The sequence below is a fragment of the Sceloporus occidentalis genome, unplaced genomic scaffold (genome assembly GCF_023333645.1).
Source record: "Sceloporus occidentalis isolate IW3139 unplaced genomic scaffold, rSceOcc1.0.p SCAF_20, whole genome shotgun sequence".
Taxonomy (NCBI): Eukaryota; Metazoa; Chordata; class Lepidosauria; order Squamata; family Phrynosomatidae; genus Sceloporus; species Sceloporus occidentalis.
The window spans coordinates 4,590,909-4,605,889 of record NW_028317000.1 but is presented as its reverse complement, the minus strand read 5'-3'; the positions used below and the strand labels follow the sequence as shown (position 1 = coordinate 4,605,889).

At 45.5% G+C, this 14,981-nt stretch overlaps 1 protein-coding gene across 2 annotated transcripts in view; it reads right to left on the bottom strand.

Annotated features, from left to right (window-relative positions):
- Positions 1–731: 731 nt before the first annotated feature.
- Positions 732–14,981, bottom strand: part of LOC149301820 (sorting nexin-27-like) — a 31,414-nt gene continuing 17,164 nt past the window's right edge. The window contains exons 2-13 of one of the 2 annotated variants that reach the window (XM_089483202.1): positions 12,606–12,837; positions 10,411–10,603; positions 9,104–9,168; positions 8,018–8,122; positions 7,627–7,705; positions 6,940–7,103; positions 5,823–5,912; positions 5,415–5,564; positions 4,338–4,466; positions 4,083–4,142; positions 2,968–3,075; positions 732–1,693 (exon numbers count right to left, since the gene is read on the bottom strand). In XM_089483202.1, coding sequence (XP_089339328.1) covers positions 1,646–1,693; positions 2,968–3,075; positions 4,083–4,142; positions 4,338–4,466; positions 5,415–5,564; positions 5,823–5,912; positions 6,940–7,103; positions 7,627–7,705; positions 8,018–8,122; positions 9,104–9,168; positions 10,411–10,603; positions 12,606–12,837 — 1,423 coding nt within the window. In that variant the 3' untranslated portion in view covers positions 732–1,645. The remainder of the gene's footprint in view (positions 1,694–2,967; positions 3,076–4,082; positions 4,143–4,337; positions 4,467–5,414; positions 5,565–5,822; positions 5,913–6,939; positions 7,104–7,626; positions 7,706–8,017; positions 8,123–9,103; positions 9,169–10,410; positions 10,604–12,605; positions 12,838–14,981) is intronic. The other variant, XM_089483203.1, reaches the window with a different exon arrangement.

Below are 14,981 nucleotides of genomic sequence, written 5' to 3'. Positions count from 1 at the left end.
AAAGCTAACACTTCACAATTTGGAGATGCTCACCATGTTAACAATCCGCTCCATAGCGATATGTTTCTGTTCTTCTCAAAGCTGTGACAACTGAACCAATGTTCCCCAGTCATGCATGTTTGCCCGGCTTAAGCGACACAACCAAGAAAGGCCTGGCAATCTGCAATAACCTCCTCCAAGACAGTGCTCTCCATGTGCGTTGCACTACCACTTCCACCGTTCCCTAGCCAGCTGGGGGATTATGGAAGTTGTAGTTCAACACACCCAGAAGGCACCACAGCATCATTTTGGTGACCAGCGAATGGGTTGACTAAGGGACAGGTGTGGCAACAATTGAACTGGCCATAAAACTGGCAACTCATGCAACATAGAGAACTTAGAATTTATCAGTCCACCTCCTTAAAACTGGCTCCCCAAGGAAAATCTGAGGATGCAAGGGCAGCAAGCGGTGGACGAAAACCTAGCTTCTCATGGTTATATTCTGCCTTAAACTGGCCTGCCACGTCTGTGTTTGCTGACCGTTCTGCCACGGGTTTCCACAGATTTTGTAAAATGCGTCACAGATTCGAAAGCTTGCATCGTAACATCACCAGTGACTTGATAGGAAGACAGAAACGTCTCGCCCCAGTCCCCGAAAACTCAAACGCCAGATTCGAAACGTGGAAACGAAAAGACTCGGGAGCTCTAAATGATATCGGGAGGCTACCCAGAAGACGCAAGGCGGCCAGAGCTGAAATTAATATTTTGCATTTAGGTTTCACAACTGCATACATTCACGCATGGGAGCTTCAAATGAGACGAAACCCAAATCGTTTTATTCCCCAAAGTGCCGACGTTGCAAGGCTTCTCTTCCCTCCCACCGACTTCTGAAATGCAGCCTCAAAAAGAACGAGAAGAAACTCGTCCCGATAAAACAAAAACAAAACACCTCTAAACTTTAAATGTCCGAATCAGCTTTGAGGGTTGGATGGCATCAAAAATCGAAAGCGCCAGTAAATTCCTACATACAGAGAGAGGCAGTCCCTTTAACGCTATTTGTTTTTCTTTTCATCTCTTTCTCACTTTCCCCTTTTCCTTCTTCTAGAGTTTTACCACAACAAATCCAGGAGGACGGACCCTCTGCGTAGAAATACAAGCGCCCCAAAAGTAACAGCCGTCGATATGAAAATTATATATATGTATATACGTGCGTGATAGTTTGTATATATAATTTTTTTTTACATACATACATATATATGTCCAAAACAGTGCAAATGGATGTACATATCTATATCCAGTTGTAAAAAAACAAACGACGAAGGGAGGAAGGAAGAAATGAGCAATCCCTCGGCATAGTCCATCTTTCAACAACAAGGAAAAGGGGGAAAGGGGGGGGGGGACAAAGTTGAAAACAACTCATTTTTGTTGGGAATAAACCGAACTCCCGGCTCCCTTATTTCTGGATCCCCGCCCCAAAAGTTGCTTAACATTAAATTCACAAATGGTATTAATATTTAGTTTTAAGGGCTTGAATACAATAAACCATTTCCTTCTGTTTTTTTTTTTTTTTTTCCTTTTTCATTTTTAAAAGTGTTAAATTTTTAAGGAGAGGGCAAAGGAAGGGATAATACGGGTGGGTTTTTGTTTTGTCCAAGGTGGCTCAGGGCTAAGTCGTAATGTCTCTGTGCTGTGTCCGCATCACCTGAAAGATGTTCTGGAAAGACAAGAAGAAAAGAGAGAACGTTAAGACGCTGAATGGAGACGACGGGAAGCTCCCACCCAGCTCAGGAATGAATCACAGAATCATATAGAGTTGGAAGAGACCTCAAGGGCCATCCAGTCCAACCCCATTCTGCCATGCAGGAACTCTCAGTCAAAGCATCCCCGATAGATGGCCATCCAGCCTCTGTTTAAAGACCTCCAAAGATGGAGACTCCAACACTCTTCGAGGGAATGTCTTCCACTATCAAACATCTCTTATCATGTTAATGTGGAAACTCTTTTCCTGGAGCTCACATCCATTGTTCTGGGTCCTATTCTCTGGAGCAGCAGAAAACAAGCTTGCTCCCTCCTCAGTATGTCATCCCTGAAAGGACATTGGGATTCCTGTTGGACACTCAAAAATCCTCAAAATGGTTTCCCAGAGTGGATCTCGTAAAGATGCTAGCATGTCTCCTCCATGTGCGAATGGGAGACATAGCAACCAGTGGCAGGGAGGAGTTCACAAACAAGACAAGCTCACCTTTAATACTAGGATATGTTCTGGATAGGTAAGATAAACTACCAGTAGGAAATCTTGAGCAAGGCTGGGAGCACCATTTAAAGTGGCAATCTGAAGCCCACAACAAGTTTCAAGAAGGAAGGAAACAGTTGTAGGCAATGGGCACAATTGTGGTACCAGACTCCGTCTCATTGGAAGGGGGAAACCATCAGTCTCCCACATCAGATGGCCTAAGAAGCATTGATTTAGAATCATAGAATTGGAAGAGACTACAAGGGCCATCCAGTCCAACTCCATTTCTGCCATGCAGGAACTCTCTATCAAAGCATCCCCGACAGATGGCCATCCAGCCACTGTTTAAAGACCTCCAAGACCCAAGTCACAACCTGTTGCCTTCAAATAGGTCAGACTACAAAACCCGTCTCCCCAATAAAATGTCTCATTGGCCGTTATGATTTGTAATGCACTATATATCTAAAGGGCACAAGGCTGCTTTAAACAGTCAGTTAGGCAGGTCTTCCCACTGCTTGTTCCCCCTCCAATACACACACATATGCACACTCGCGTACACACACAGAGTGGATGAGCCGGGCAAGGAGAGCTAGTGGCAAAGGCAGGAGGTGAACCCCATTTTGAGTTGGGTTCAGACTCTCTGGGCCAAGTTCACAATGGGGCATCCTTTCAAGCAGCCAGGGGTCACCCTTCAAGCATCTCACCACAGAATGGGAAACTGAAAGAGGGGGGGACAAACAAGTTGCGTTACTAACCTGTAATCTAAGAAAAGCATTATCTTCCCACCCGCTGTTTGTTACCTTGCTGCACATATTGTCTTTACTGCAGTTCTTGTTATCCTTGTCTGTTGCTTCCTCTTCCACCTTCAGAAGGACAGAGTTATTTTAAGAGATATTAGGGAAGCAAATTGAAACCCAGCAGAGTCTAACAGGAGAGATTTCAGCGCTTGGGCGCTCTCTCGCTCTGAATCATGCCTGGTTCCCCCCCATAACTGGGCATAATTCCAGGCTTCCCCAAGAGTGTTTTTGGCATCAAACACTGACACGTGTTACTCCTATAAGAGCAGCTTTACTGGTGTTAAATGATACTGGTAATGAAGTTGCCTGTCGCTGGTTAAACTGGACTCCTGAACCAGTGTGCATTCCCCAAAAAGCTTAGGCTGGGGGAGCTGGGACTCCCAAGTGCATAAATATGAGCCATCTTGTCCTAAATAGCTATGAGAACTGCACAAGCAGTTCAACAACCGAGGAACATTCACTCCCCCAGGTCCAATTCTTAGACTTCATATCTTTTCCCAGCCTCAAACTGCAAATGTACCCCCACCCCCAAAATCTGGCAAAATAATGAATACAAACTAACCCTTAAAACGTCAACAGACAACTGCTAATGTTTGGCCACGAGGCCAACAAGGTCTGCAAACCCTATCTTTGTCTGGTGGCAAAGGCCCAACTCACTAGGACTGCCCCTCTCTATTCCTCTCTCTTGTCAAACATCTTGACCCTGACAGAAACCATGCCCACCTTGTCCAAATGTCTTCCTAGGAAGGAATGGAGCAAATGGAGGGAACATATCACTGGATGCTAGCACCATCATCCTTTTGTTGTTGTTGATAAAGTACAACCTTGAGTTTTGGCTTGCACTACAGTTAATAGGACAGGCCTGAAATGTCTCTTGATGCTTGGCAGGTGTGCCATCAAGTACAGAATAGAGTTTTTGCTGACAAAGGAAGAGCTTGTGACAGGTAATACCTATTTGAAACTATATCTTCCATACTGAGAACTGTCAGTACTGGACAAAGTCTGATTGTGCCCCCCCAATTTCCCCAAGCTGTATTTTCTGTACTCCTGGAAGACACCAACGGATCACTCACCTCTTTCCGCCACTTGAGTTCACAGAAAACGCGCTCAAAACACTCGTGCATGTAGTTAAACTGTGGAGAGAGGAGAAGAAAAAAACATTAATCAGAACTGGGAAGATGTGGCACAGCTCTCTCTTGCTATGCCAGCCTAACGCCCACACTCCATCCCCAGAAGGCCTGGCAGCAAATGGAGTGGTCATGTCCTCCCAGTGCCTCCCAGTGGCCGTTTGAAGCCACTGCTCAGTGCCCTGGCAGATCCACACTTACGTAAGGGGTGAAGATTTTAACCCATCGCGGCTTCTTTTCCCCTCGGGCGTATTCGAAGCAGAAGGCCATGCCCTCCTCGTCTGTGTCCCATCGCTGCATCTCGTCCCATTCAAAAGCTATTACCTGGTTCTGGAATGAGAGAGTGATGAAGGTCAAGAGGAAGCACTTCTGTGGGTTGTTGACAGGTAAATAAACGGCTTTTCCAAAAGGCAATTTTAACCACTTTTCTTGTGCTCTATCTCCACTTTCCAAGACTGGCCTTTTCTTTTTGAGCAAAATGTCATCCATTAGAGGGAACCATTTCAATCTCCTGAAGGAGGGAGTTCAAGAGACTAGGGGCAGCCACCCAGAAGGCCATGTCTCCAATTCTCATCAGCCATGCCCACAAAGATGGGACTGAGAGAAAGATCTCAGCATTTGAAGCAGACTCATACAGTGAGATGCTGTCAGACAAGCTGACCCTACACCATCTAGGGCTTTCTCAGTCATAACCAGCACTCTGAATAGTACCCTAAGCCACACCAGCTAGTGAAGGAAGGGACTTGTATGGTCCCTGTTAACTGTACGTGCTTCCAAGTTGCCTGTTGACTTGTGGCAACCCCATAAATTTCACAGGGTTTTTCTTAGGCAAGGAAGACTCAAGAGATGGCCAGTTCCTTCCTCTGAACTTGAGTCTACAGCATCTGACCCTGCTTAGCCTCCAAGAGCAGACAAGATCTGGTGCCTTCATCTGAGTATTTAGGCCTTCCTGCAACTAGCAGTGAAAACACCTCAACTAAACACCCAAAGCAAGTTCTTTACAGTCCAACAACTGAGCAGGCTGCCTCAGGTGAGTGTAGGCTTTCCTTCACTGGAGGTCTATGAGGTATGCAGAGGCTGTATAGTTATCACTTAGGACTGCTGCAGCTTCATCTGGCACTAGACATTCTGCACTGAGCAAGGGGCTGGGCAAGATGGCTTCCAAGGTCCCTTTTCACACTGGGACTTAATGCTTCTTGTCTTGGCTTCACTTTCCTGCAGGTACTTTTCACCAACCGATCCCCCAACAACCTCACCCTCCTATCCACAAGAGCTGACCTCTAGCTGGCCCTCCTCGGTGCAGGCGTGGAGTTTAAAGTGCTTGATGCTGATGGCTGTGATGACGTGACCCTTGCGGCGGGAGTCACAGGAGCAGTGCGGGAAGATGATCTCATTGTAACCCTCACAAGTCCGCAACATGTTGAGATACTGTGGAGGAGGAGGAGGAGAAAGTGAGGAGGGCAGCAAGTGGGGTAGGGATTGCTCACATTGTGCTTTGTGCAGAATCTTTTGGCAAATTTACACATGTTGCTTCCAAAAATATATTAAAGTGATGTCTACACATTCATTTTTCATTCTATTAATTAAGACCCATCACTTGCTTCCTTCTTTCTGCTGTTATTCCAACAAGCAAGATGTGCAAATCCCATAATACCTTGCTCTGATCAGGTAGGAAGATTTTCTTACCATGACCATCTTCCTTTGCTCGCAGAGTTTCTGCAGCTGGTAGGACTTCTCTTCAGCTTTGATGTATCCCTTCTTCACGTCATCGACAGCCTGGACAACACAAGAAGCATTCAAGAACTGGCCCCATTTTTCAGCTTCTGTTCTCTCTTAACTCAGTTCTCACACCATCTAGGCTTCCCTACTGCTTGCACCTTTTCCCCATCCCAACAGCCACTGTCCTATCTTTCAAGATTCCAGCCCTGAAGCTTAAAGCTCTCTGCATCCACTCACCAATCCATTCAAGAATAATCTCTCAAAAACCTAAAATAGCCATGTTGGGTCAGACTAAGGGCCCACCAGGCCTAGCTTTGTTTCTGGTAAGTGGGGCTTGTAACAGAATTTGTAGCCTATAAGGTTCTCTTCAATGTTCCAGTCCCTCGGTCTTGTGCTCCTCCAGGACCTCCTAGAGCAGTGGTTCTCAACCTTTGGCTTTCCTAAGGTTTTGGACTTCAACTCCCAGAGGTCTCAGCCAGCTTGCCCAAATGATCAGGGATTCTGGGAGCTGAAGTCTAAAATGCCTGGGGAACCCAAGGTTGAGAACCACTGTCCTAGAGGAATATGCACTCACTCTTTCCCCACCACTCCAACTGTAGTCAGTGCTCTCCCCATTGAGCTTGTTCAGCTCCTTCCTGGGCTGTCTGGGGAATCCAGAGTTTGGGAGGAGTGGGGCTGTTTCCATAAATCTTGGGGTCTCCTGCACCTGCAGAACTTTGCTCTTGCATGCAGATTGTGTCATTTTGGCTACATGGTCCATTTGCAGAGTGCCCAACAAGTTACTTTGTGGGTCTCAGTTGTACCCCCCATCTCCGCTTCCCCAGCAACTGATATACAACTTCACACTGCCTCTGCTACTAGGACCTGAGATACACACACACAACAATCAGTAGCCATCAATTTATTTAATCTAACCCACCAAGGGCCTTCTCAGCAGCTGCTCCCAGACTATAAAATTCCCTCCCACAAGAGGCTCGGTTGGCCCCATCCCTGCTTTTCTTAGACCTTCTGATTTTAAAAAGGTATTTGGCGATTAACTGGTTTTGCATCCCAAACCACACAAGGATCTGACATGGGTTCCCACCTGGTGGAAGAAATAGGTGACCGCCAAGTCATTGTCGTTCAGAAGGATCTCCTCTTCCGTGGTGAAGAGCCATTTCCGAATTGTCAGGCAGGTCCCTGGCACGGCCGAAGTGTAGTTTTGCACGTAGAGTTTATGGGGGAATTCGTTGGGAGCCAGCTTCCGCACTGTGGGGAACCCATAAGAAGAAAAAGTGAACTACTGATGGAGTTTTTTTTCTGTTTATTGTAATTTTCTGTTGTTGTTCTAGTTTGATTTGTGGCAACCCTATGAATGAGAGACCTCCTAGAGATCCTTCAAGCTGGAAGGCAGTATAGAAATATATTAAATAGATAGGTAGATAAATAGACAGATAGGTAAGTAGATAAGACAGATAGACAGTGTGGCCTGTCCTGGATGTACTGTGCCAACTGGTTTGGAGACTCAGTATTACAAGATGGAGGAATACCTCTACATTTTAATTCTTGCCTTTTTTAAAGCTTGCGCCTTCTCTATCTACTTCTTCCCCAACACACAAAATTTTTCAAAACTATAATATGATATCCTCCCACCCTTCAGTCCTCTCCCCCATCAAACATTAAACCGCCCCAGAGGTTGACCTTCATACAGAAGCCCCTCCAACATCCCATCCAGAAATATTGGGACATACAGAAAGGAGATCACAATCCTCCACCGTGCCCCAGGTCTTACCAAAAGAGTGATTTATCACTTCGAACAAGGCAAAGTAATTTGCAGTCGTGCTGTCCATGCCCACTTTGGCGGCAACAGCCTGGGACGCAAGCAGTTTGGGAAGCAGGGGGGAAAGGAAAGAAAAAGACAAAATAAGTCAAAATAAGGGGAAAGCAGGCAGGGTATTTAGAAAGACAAAGCGAAACAAGTGGAAGAGCAACGAAACTACAACCTGCCCTGGGCTAAGGCACAGGTGAGAAACTGGGTGGAAAAGCTAGCAATCTAGTCCTAGCCGCTAACTAACATGATGCACCCGCTTGCCTTGTCTGGGTAGTTGGAGCTCACCATCCACAGAGGGCTTCTTCTCCCATGACAGAAAATAAACATATCCCCAAGGAACGATGCTCCTCACCTGATACACCTGGTCTGTGGTGCTGTTCTTCTTGACCCGGACGGTCACTGTCGTGATGTCCGGAAGGGCCACTCGGAGTTCCACGTCTGACACCCCGTTGTAGTTCTGGAAGGGAGATACATGGAGTTACAACTAAGAATTTATAGGTGTCTGTCCATGCTCTCTCTCGTACGCTACATTTATGAATCTAGTTTACGCAGGGCCAACAAAAGGATTCTAGAGTACGAGTCCCGTGCCATAAAAAGATAGGAAAAGGAAAACCCTCCTAGCTGTGCTTAATATGAGTTATCAAATCAGAGTCCATCCCGCCATAATGAACAGTTTGGGAACTTCTCCTGGCAGTGATCTGCTAAAGCGTTTCATTTCTCTTTACCTCACTACATCCCTTGATCCCAGGTGCAAGATGGCTGGCTTGAATTATCCAGCATTAAATAATAATAATAATAATTATTATTATTATTATTATTATTATTATTATTATTATTATTATTCCACCCCTCTGTGCAATGCAACTGGGGCAGCTTACAACATTAAAACACACAATCCATAGCCCACAAACCCACCCCCTGTATGTAACTCAAAATGCTCTTTGCTTGGAATTCTTAACAAATGCTTCCTTTGAATGGTGACGGTGGGACAACCTACTCGCTCTCTTCACAGACACACACAGGTTAGACGTAAGTGTGAAAAGGTCCCTTGCACTGACCAATCTGGACCAATATTGCCCAGCTCCATTTTCCCATTTATAAACTCCCATCCAGCACTTGTGCCAGCTGGCTATGGCCAGCTACGGCCATAGACAAGAAAGCAACTCGGGAACAGGACGAATGAACAGTAAAAGAAAGCCCCATTTTACAAAGCATTCAGATTTCCCAGCTCTCAAGGCCTACTTTGAAAGACCTGATAGGCAAAGAGGGGTTGGGAGTCTTTGCAGAGCTTTTCAAAGCTTCACTGAAGGAGGATCTGGCTAATTCCCCTTCAACGAAGGAATGTCTGCAGAAGATATTGCAGATTCTCAGACCAGAAGCAGGCGATCTAACTCTGAAGTGCATCCTTACACAAAGCATCTGAGATGGGCTGTCTTACCTCGTCCGACTCCGATAAGAACTCCTGCATGATGTCACTTTCCCCAATGACCCGAATGGAACATACTGTAGAAGCAAGAAAAAAAAGCTCCATTACACAAAACTAAAGGGATTGTTCTGGCTATTAGACATGTGGATCTTGGACCCTAGATTATTTTTGTTCATTCTTATTCCAAGCCAACCCAAAACACTAAACTGAGGAAGAGGCAGCTTAACTGGGCAAAACACACATCTGACAGTGAGGTTGTCAGACTTTGGAAATGAATGCACTTCTGTGCGAGGCAGGGACACACAATGGCTCCTTACTCTATAGGACTGCCATGCATCTGAGGAAGCAAACCAAGTCTATGCTCATTCTACAACCTTTGTCACACAGTCTCAAAGGTGTTACAAGATCCCTTTGTGTACTGATATTCCAGACAAACAGGGCTCTCTGCCTCTGAACTTTAGGCAACAGAACTCTGTCAAACCTCAAAAGACAAGAGGTCTCCATTTTAAAAAGTGATGCATGCATCTGTGATGCAATGTCTCTGAGAAGAAAACACAAAGGATAACCCTTTGTCTCTCATACAGGAAAGGATGTCTCTTTTAAGACTCGGAGAGCGGTGGAGTCTCCTTCCTTGGAGGTCTTCAAACAGAGACTGTGTGGCCATCTGTCAGGGATGCTTTGATTGAGATTTCCTGAATGGCAAAATGGGGCTGGACTGGATGGCCCTTGGGGTCTCTTCCAACTCTATGATTTTATGATTCTAGGGCTTGCCACATGTGTTGTTGTGGGGCAAAATATCTAAAGGGATGTGATATAGGGGCTGGAGCCAGTTGATTTTCTGCTGCTCCAGAAACTATAACTGAACCAATGGATTCAAGAAAAGATATTCCCAAGAAACATTAGGAAGAATTTTGCTTTTACTGTAAGAGCTGTTTGAAAGTAAAATAGTGTTTCAGAGAGTGGCAGACTCTCCTTGTTTAGAGGTCTTGAAACAAAGGGTGGAAGAGCATTTTTCAGGAGTGTTTTAGCTGTGTGTTCCAGCATGGCAGGGGATGGGACTAGATGCCCTTGTGGTCACTTACTACAAGTAAGTTTGTACAATTCTGCTGAAGTCTTTGGCCCACCAGGGTACTTTCTAATTTAACAGATTCATTTTTCATGCTTTAAAATAGTGTTAAAATGATGTTAAAAACCACAGTCTACATTCAAGGAAATAGCTGGCCCACTTTCATCTGAAGTGCTGGCAGTGCCCAAAATCCCAGGCTCAGCACATCAGACATCTTCGATACTTTGCCGCCTTTAAAAGTCCAAACACTTACCTTTTTCGAGGTATTCCTCAAGCCCTCTTCGCCTGGCATCCAGCTGCTGTTCCGATAATGAGAATGGCCATTTGCCCGGCAGGCGAGGAAATGTGAAATTGGCAAACTCCCTCTTCAGGTTCTGATGCAAGATGGCGAATTCACGGTACCGCTTTGAACAAAGCTGCCGCCCCGCCATGTAAACATTGTAAACCTGGGGGGGGGGGGGGGGGAACAGTAACAAAATGAATGTCAAAACATCTTCCACTGTGGATTATAGAGAATTTTAATTATCTTAGGAAAATAAAAAGGAATCTGAGAGAAGTGAGAGGAAAGGACGGGGAAAGAAAAAGAGAAAGAAGTTCCCCATTCCAAGTGTAGTCTAGTCAATGATGGCTCCATGGCTCTAGGCAACATGTTTTGCTGGGGGTTTTGCACTACAATTCCCATAAGGGCCAGCCTGCACAGCCAAAGGTCAGGGAGCATGAACCTTGAAGTCCATAGCATCTTGATAGCAAGAGGTTTCTTGCACTGCTCTAATATAACCACACCCTTTGCAAGGGGAACGACAAGTCATAGGCCCACATGACTAGATCAAATCAACATCTCTCAATGGATTCTCAGACAGTGGGCATTTTTGCACACACAGACTTCTGACAAGCAGGCACATGACTGGAAATTAACTCAGCTTTCCATTCATATTGGGGGGTCTAGGAAGAATTGACTGCACTTCTTCCTTGCTTAAAAGGTAAAGGGCTTAAGAGATAGTACAGTGAGCTCTTGTATACTGGAGTTTGGTTCCAGGACCTGTCATGGATCCCAAAACCCATGGATGCTCAAGTCCCATTAGATAGAATGGTGTAGCAAAGTGATGTCCCTTACACAAAATGGCAAGATCAAGATTTGCCTTTTGCAATTTTAAAAATACGTATTTTTAAGCCTTGGATGATTGAATCTGTTGATGCAGAATCCATAGCTACTGTACAAAATGGTTCTGGAACGGAGATGGAAATGCCTTTGGTCCTCCTGGTCAGAAGAAGAGGTTGGACAAAACCAACTCTCTCCTCCATACTGCCTTCCTCCAGTTTTTCAAGCTCTGCAACATGGCAGACTGACATTTTTTTGCCAAGGTGACAGGGACTGATACTATATTTGTGCCATATGATTTTTATGTTTGTAGAGTTTCCTGGAAACTTTCCAACAGATGAGTGCTTGCACACAGCACAAGCCTGCAGACCACTCCTATGAGTAGCACTGACTTACTCAGTGCATGTTTTTCTCAGCTGGCCAAATGGAAAAAGAGACTTAACGTTCCCTGCAGCAACCAATGCAAATAATGAAGAAATGTTTCAGGAGTCAAGAAAGGATTATTCTATTTGTCTTGGCTAAGACTACAGCAGAAGTAGACGTCAAGAGCTGCTTCACAGACTTTCACCAGCGTGTAGCCATTCATGTACTACCCACCAAGGTGACCATCCTGCAATGACTTACAAGCTCCTAACAAAGCGGCCAGCAACCACTGATCTGCTGCCTGGCCAGTTCCTCCCCCTGAAATCACTTCCCAGGTCTCCCACAACAGGCAGCCATTTACGCCAGCCACTCTTCAACCTAATAACATCTCATAGAAACTATTCTCTTGAAGGATGTGGTCACAGCAGACAACTCTCCTTTTGCTGCTGCTGCTACTGTCCTTAGCCAAAACTGTACCAAGGGCAAGACAAAACTACCTCTCCTTCTTGACAGAGCGCTCAAAGGAAAAAGCAGGTTCTTGTGAGAATTAAAAGTGGGTTGGGCATGGTCCAGATGCACCAGGAGACGTATTCAAAGAGGCCTGCTAGTGAGATGTCTGATCTCTCTGGGCTTGTCAGAGGGATAGAAAAATATGGGGAACTTCCATTTATCCATAACACAGACATTTGGAGGAAATGTGAATCCTGCTATTTCTTGTACCACAGAACAACCAAGAGAAATGCCGTCCTTTCTCTCAAAACCTCTTCACATTGTCTGGATGACCTGTAATGCATCATGTAGGAAGGAGAAAGAGATGCAGAATAATCCAGAAGGCTGATGTTTCCTTGCCTACATGAAATAACTGGCAGGCCTCTCTTGTCAAAGAGTCAGGCTTTTCAAAAGCTCCTGTATGTAAGCCATCCATCAAGAAGAGCAGGCCAGGCACAGACGCTGGGGAGAAGGGCCCCAGCTGGGCTGGTACTCACCACAAACTTCTCACCATTCTGTTCCACATGCTTGTAGGTGGGGATGGAGATGGGCACCGCTTGCTTCTCCGTGTAATCGTAGAAGGACTGGCCCAGTGAGTCGTCGCTCGGGTCGAGGTTGTCTGCCTCGTGCGGCGGTACTGACAAGACCGTGAGGATCAGCTCCTTCTCTCCGGCCCGGATCAGGTCCACCACCTGCTTGTGGGTCGCCCCTTCAACATTCACGCCGTTCCTGGCAGAGAGAAAGGGAGAGGGTTGATTCCATGAGCTGGGATTGCCAGTGTTATAAGAATCGGCATTAGCCAAGTCAAGTGGCAATTTGGCCTACAAAATGGGTCTGGGACTTGAATATTTACAGCTTTTAAATCATCTGAAAGGAAGCGGATATTGAATCCAGTTTTTCTGTAGGCTTTGGGAATTGTTTATCCCGCTGGTTTTTGTGGGTGAACCGAGACAGACAACACAATACTATGGTTGGTAAGAAAACCGGCTTGTCCTTTGCTTGCCAACAAGGATATAATGGGGCAGCCAACAAGTAGCCTAGCTGCCGATTACAGCTGTGGAACTTCCTTTGTTCAGTGTGGGTTAGGAACACAAGCTTGTCACAGTCCACTATAATCCACACATGCAAAACCCTACAAGAACCAGAGGTGGAAATGTTTTCTAAATAGAAAACATAGAATATGGGCAACTTTCTGACTGTTAACACACAAATACAACCCACAAACACTCAAGGGAGCAGAATTTCTCTTCAAGAGATCTTTTTTAAAGTTGTAGAGAACAATGTCTCAAAGTACTGTATAGAGGCCTGGAGGAAGCATAACATCAAGGATTACTTATCTAATACATCTAAATCGTAGCTCACACTAACTCTAACCCATATCTCTCACTCTTAGCCTAATTCACTCTAACCCTGATTTTAACTCTCCTCCAACTCTGACCCTGACTCAATTTCCTAAGCCCCTCAACCCACTCATTCCTGAACTTGACTGATTCCGCTCATCCCTGACCAACTACCATTCGTTGTTGTTGTGCCTTCATGTCATTTCCAACTTATGGCAACCCTCAGACAAACCTATCACAGGCTTTGCTTGGCAAGAATGGTTCAGAGAGGGTTTGCCATTGCCTTCTTCTGAGACTGTGAAAAATTATTGTGGTTAAGGAGCGAGGCAACAAGAAACATTATGGCAAGGTTGAGCGATAGCGTTTTATGGTGCAGAAAGAAGCGGAGGCACACTGCATCCTTGTAAGTCAAGACCTAAAGAGGACTATCTGTACCTTTTCAACATGTCTGCCTTGAAAGCTATGCCCTGGTTGAGATCCGCCAAGGAATACCAGGTGCTGTAGGCTGCACTTGAGAACAAGGTAAGGGCAAGTCATTTCTGTGTTTTCTCACCTAAGAAAACCCTATGAAATCCATGGGGTCACCATAAGTTGATAGACAACTTGAAGACAAGACACACTATGTTCCCCCTGCACAGCCCAAGGGAAGATCTTACCCTTCCAGCAGCAGTTCCCTATGTCTCACAGAATAATATAATGGTCCAAAGACTAATGCAATAAATATTCCACAGAATGACAGTCCACAAAGTCCCCCAACCCTTGGAGCTACATTTTCCAACTCAGATACAGCTTTTGCAATCTGAGCCACAGAACGTGAAGATGCAATACCAAACCACCATGAACGATTAAAATAAATCTTAACAGCCGGGGAAAGGCAACACAGCAGGAGAACAATGTTGTTATACATGAAGTTATTCACTTTGTCCTTCCTTACAGATCTTAAAAGGAGGAAGTCGGGCAACCATTTTCATACATTCAAAGGACACACACAGCTGAATACCTTTCAACAACGAAACATCGTGTTAACCCACAGGCCATATATACCAAGAATTCAAAGTTCTTATAAGGGAGAACTGAAGATTTACAATGAATGTCTGACAGCTGGTTCGCCTGGCCTGGCACTGTCTGACTGGGACTCCAAGTGACTCAAGTACGATTTCGGAGAGAGGGTATCTCCATCACTTTGGGCAGCAATCTCTCAAATAGCCTCTGCTGCCAAAGGTCTGCAAAGCTTGTTGAGCTTTAAAGAGAGACTTACAAGACCTGCAAACAGTGGAGCGTCCCCCCTTTATTTAACATAACGCAACCACAAAATCCATACTCTGCAGCTGCAGGAAGAAGTGAGAGACTGCCAACTCAATGTAAGCTGAGAAAGCAACTGACCGCAGCAGCGTGGCTGCTTTCAAAGGCTCCTGCCCACAGCGCAAGCCCTGCCCACAGCTCCCCTACAATCCTCCACAGATAAAAAACCAGATCTTCTGCCCAATTGTGGACTAAATTTAGCCATGCAACTTTGGGATCGCAGCAAAGAAC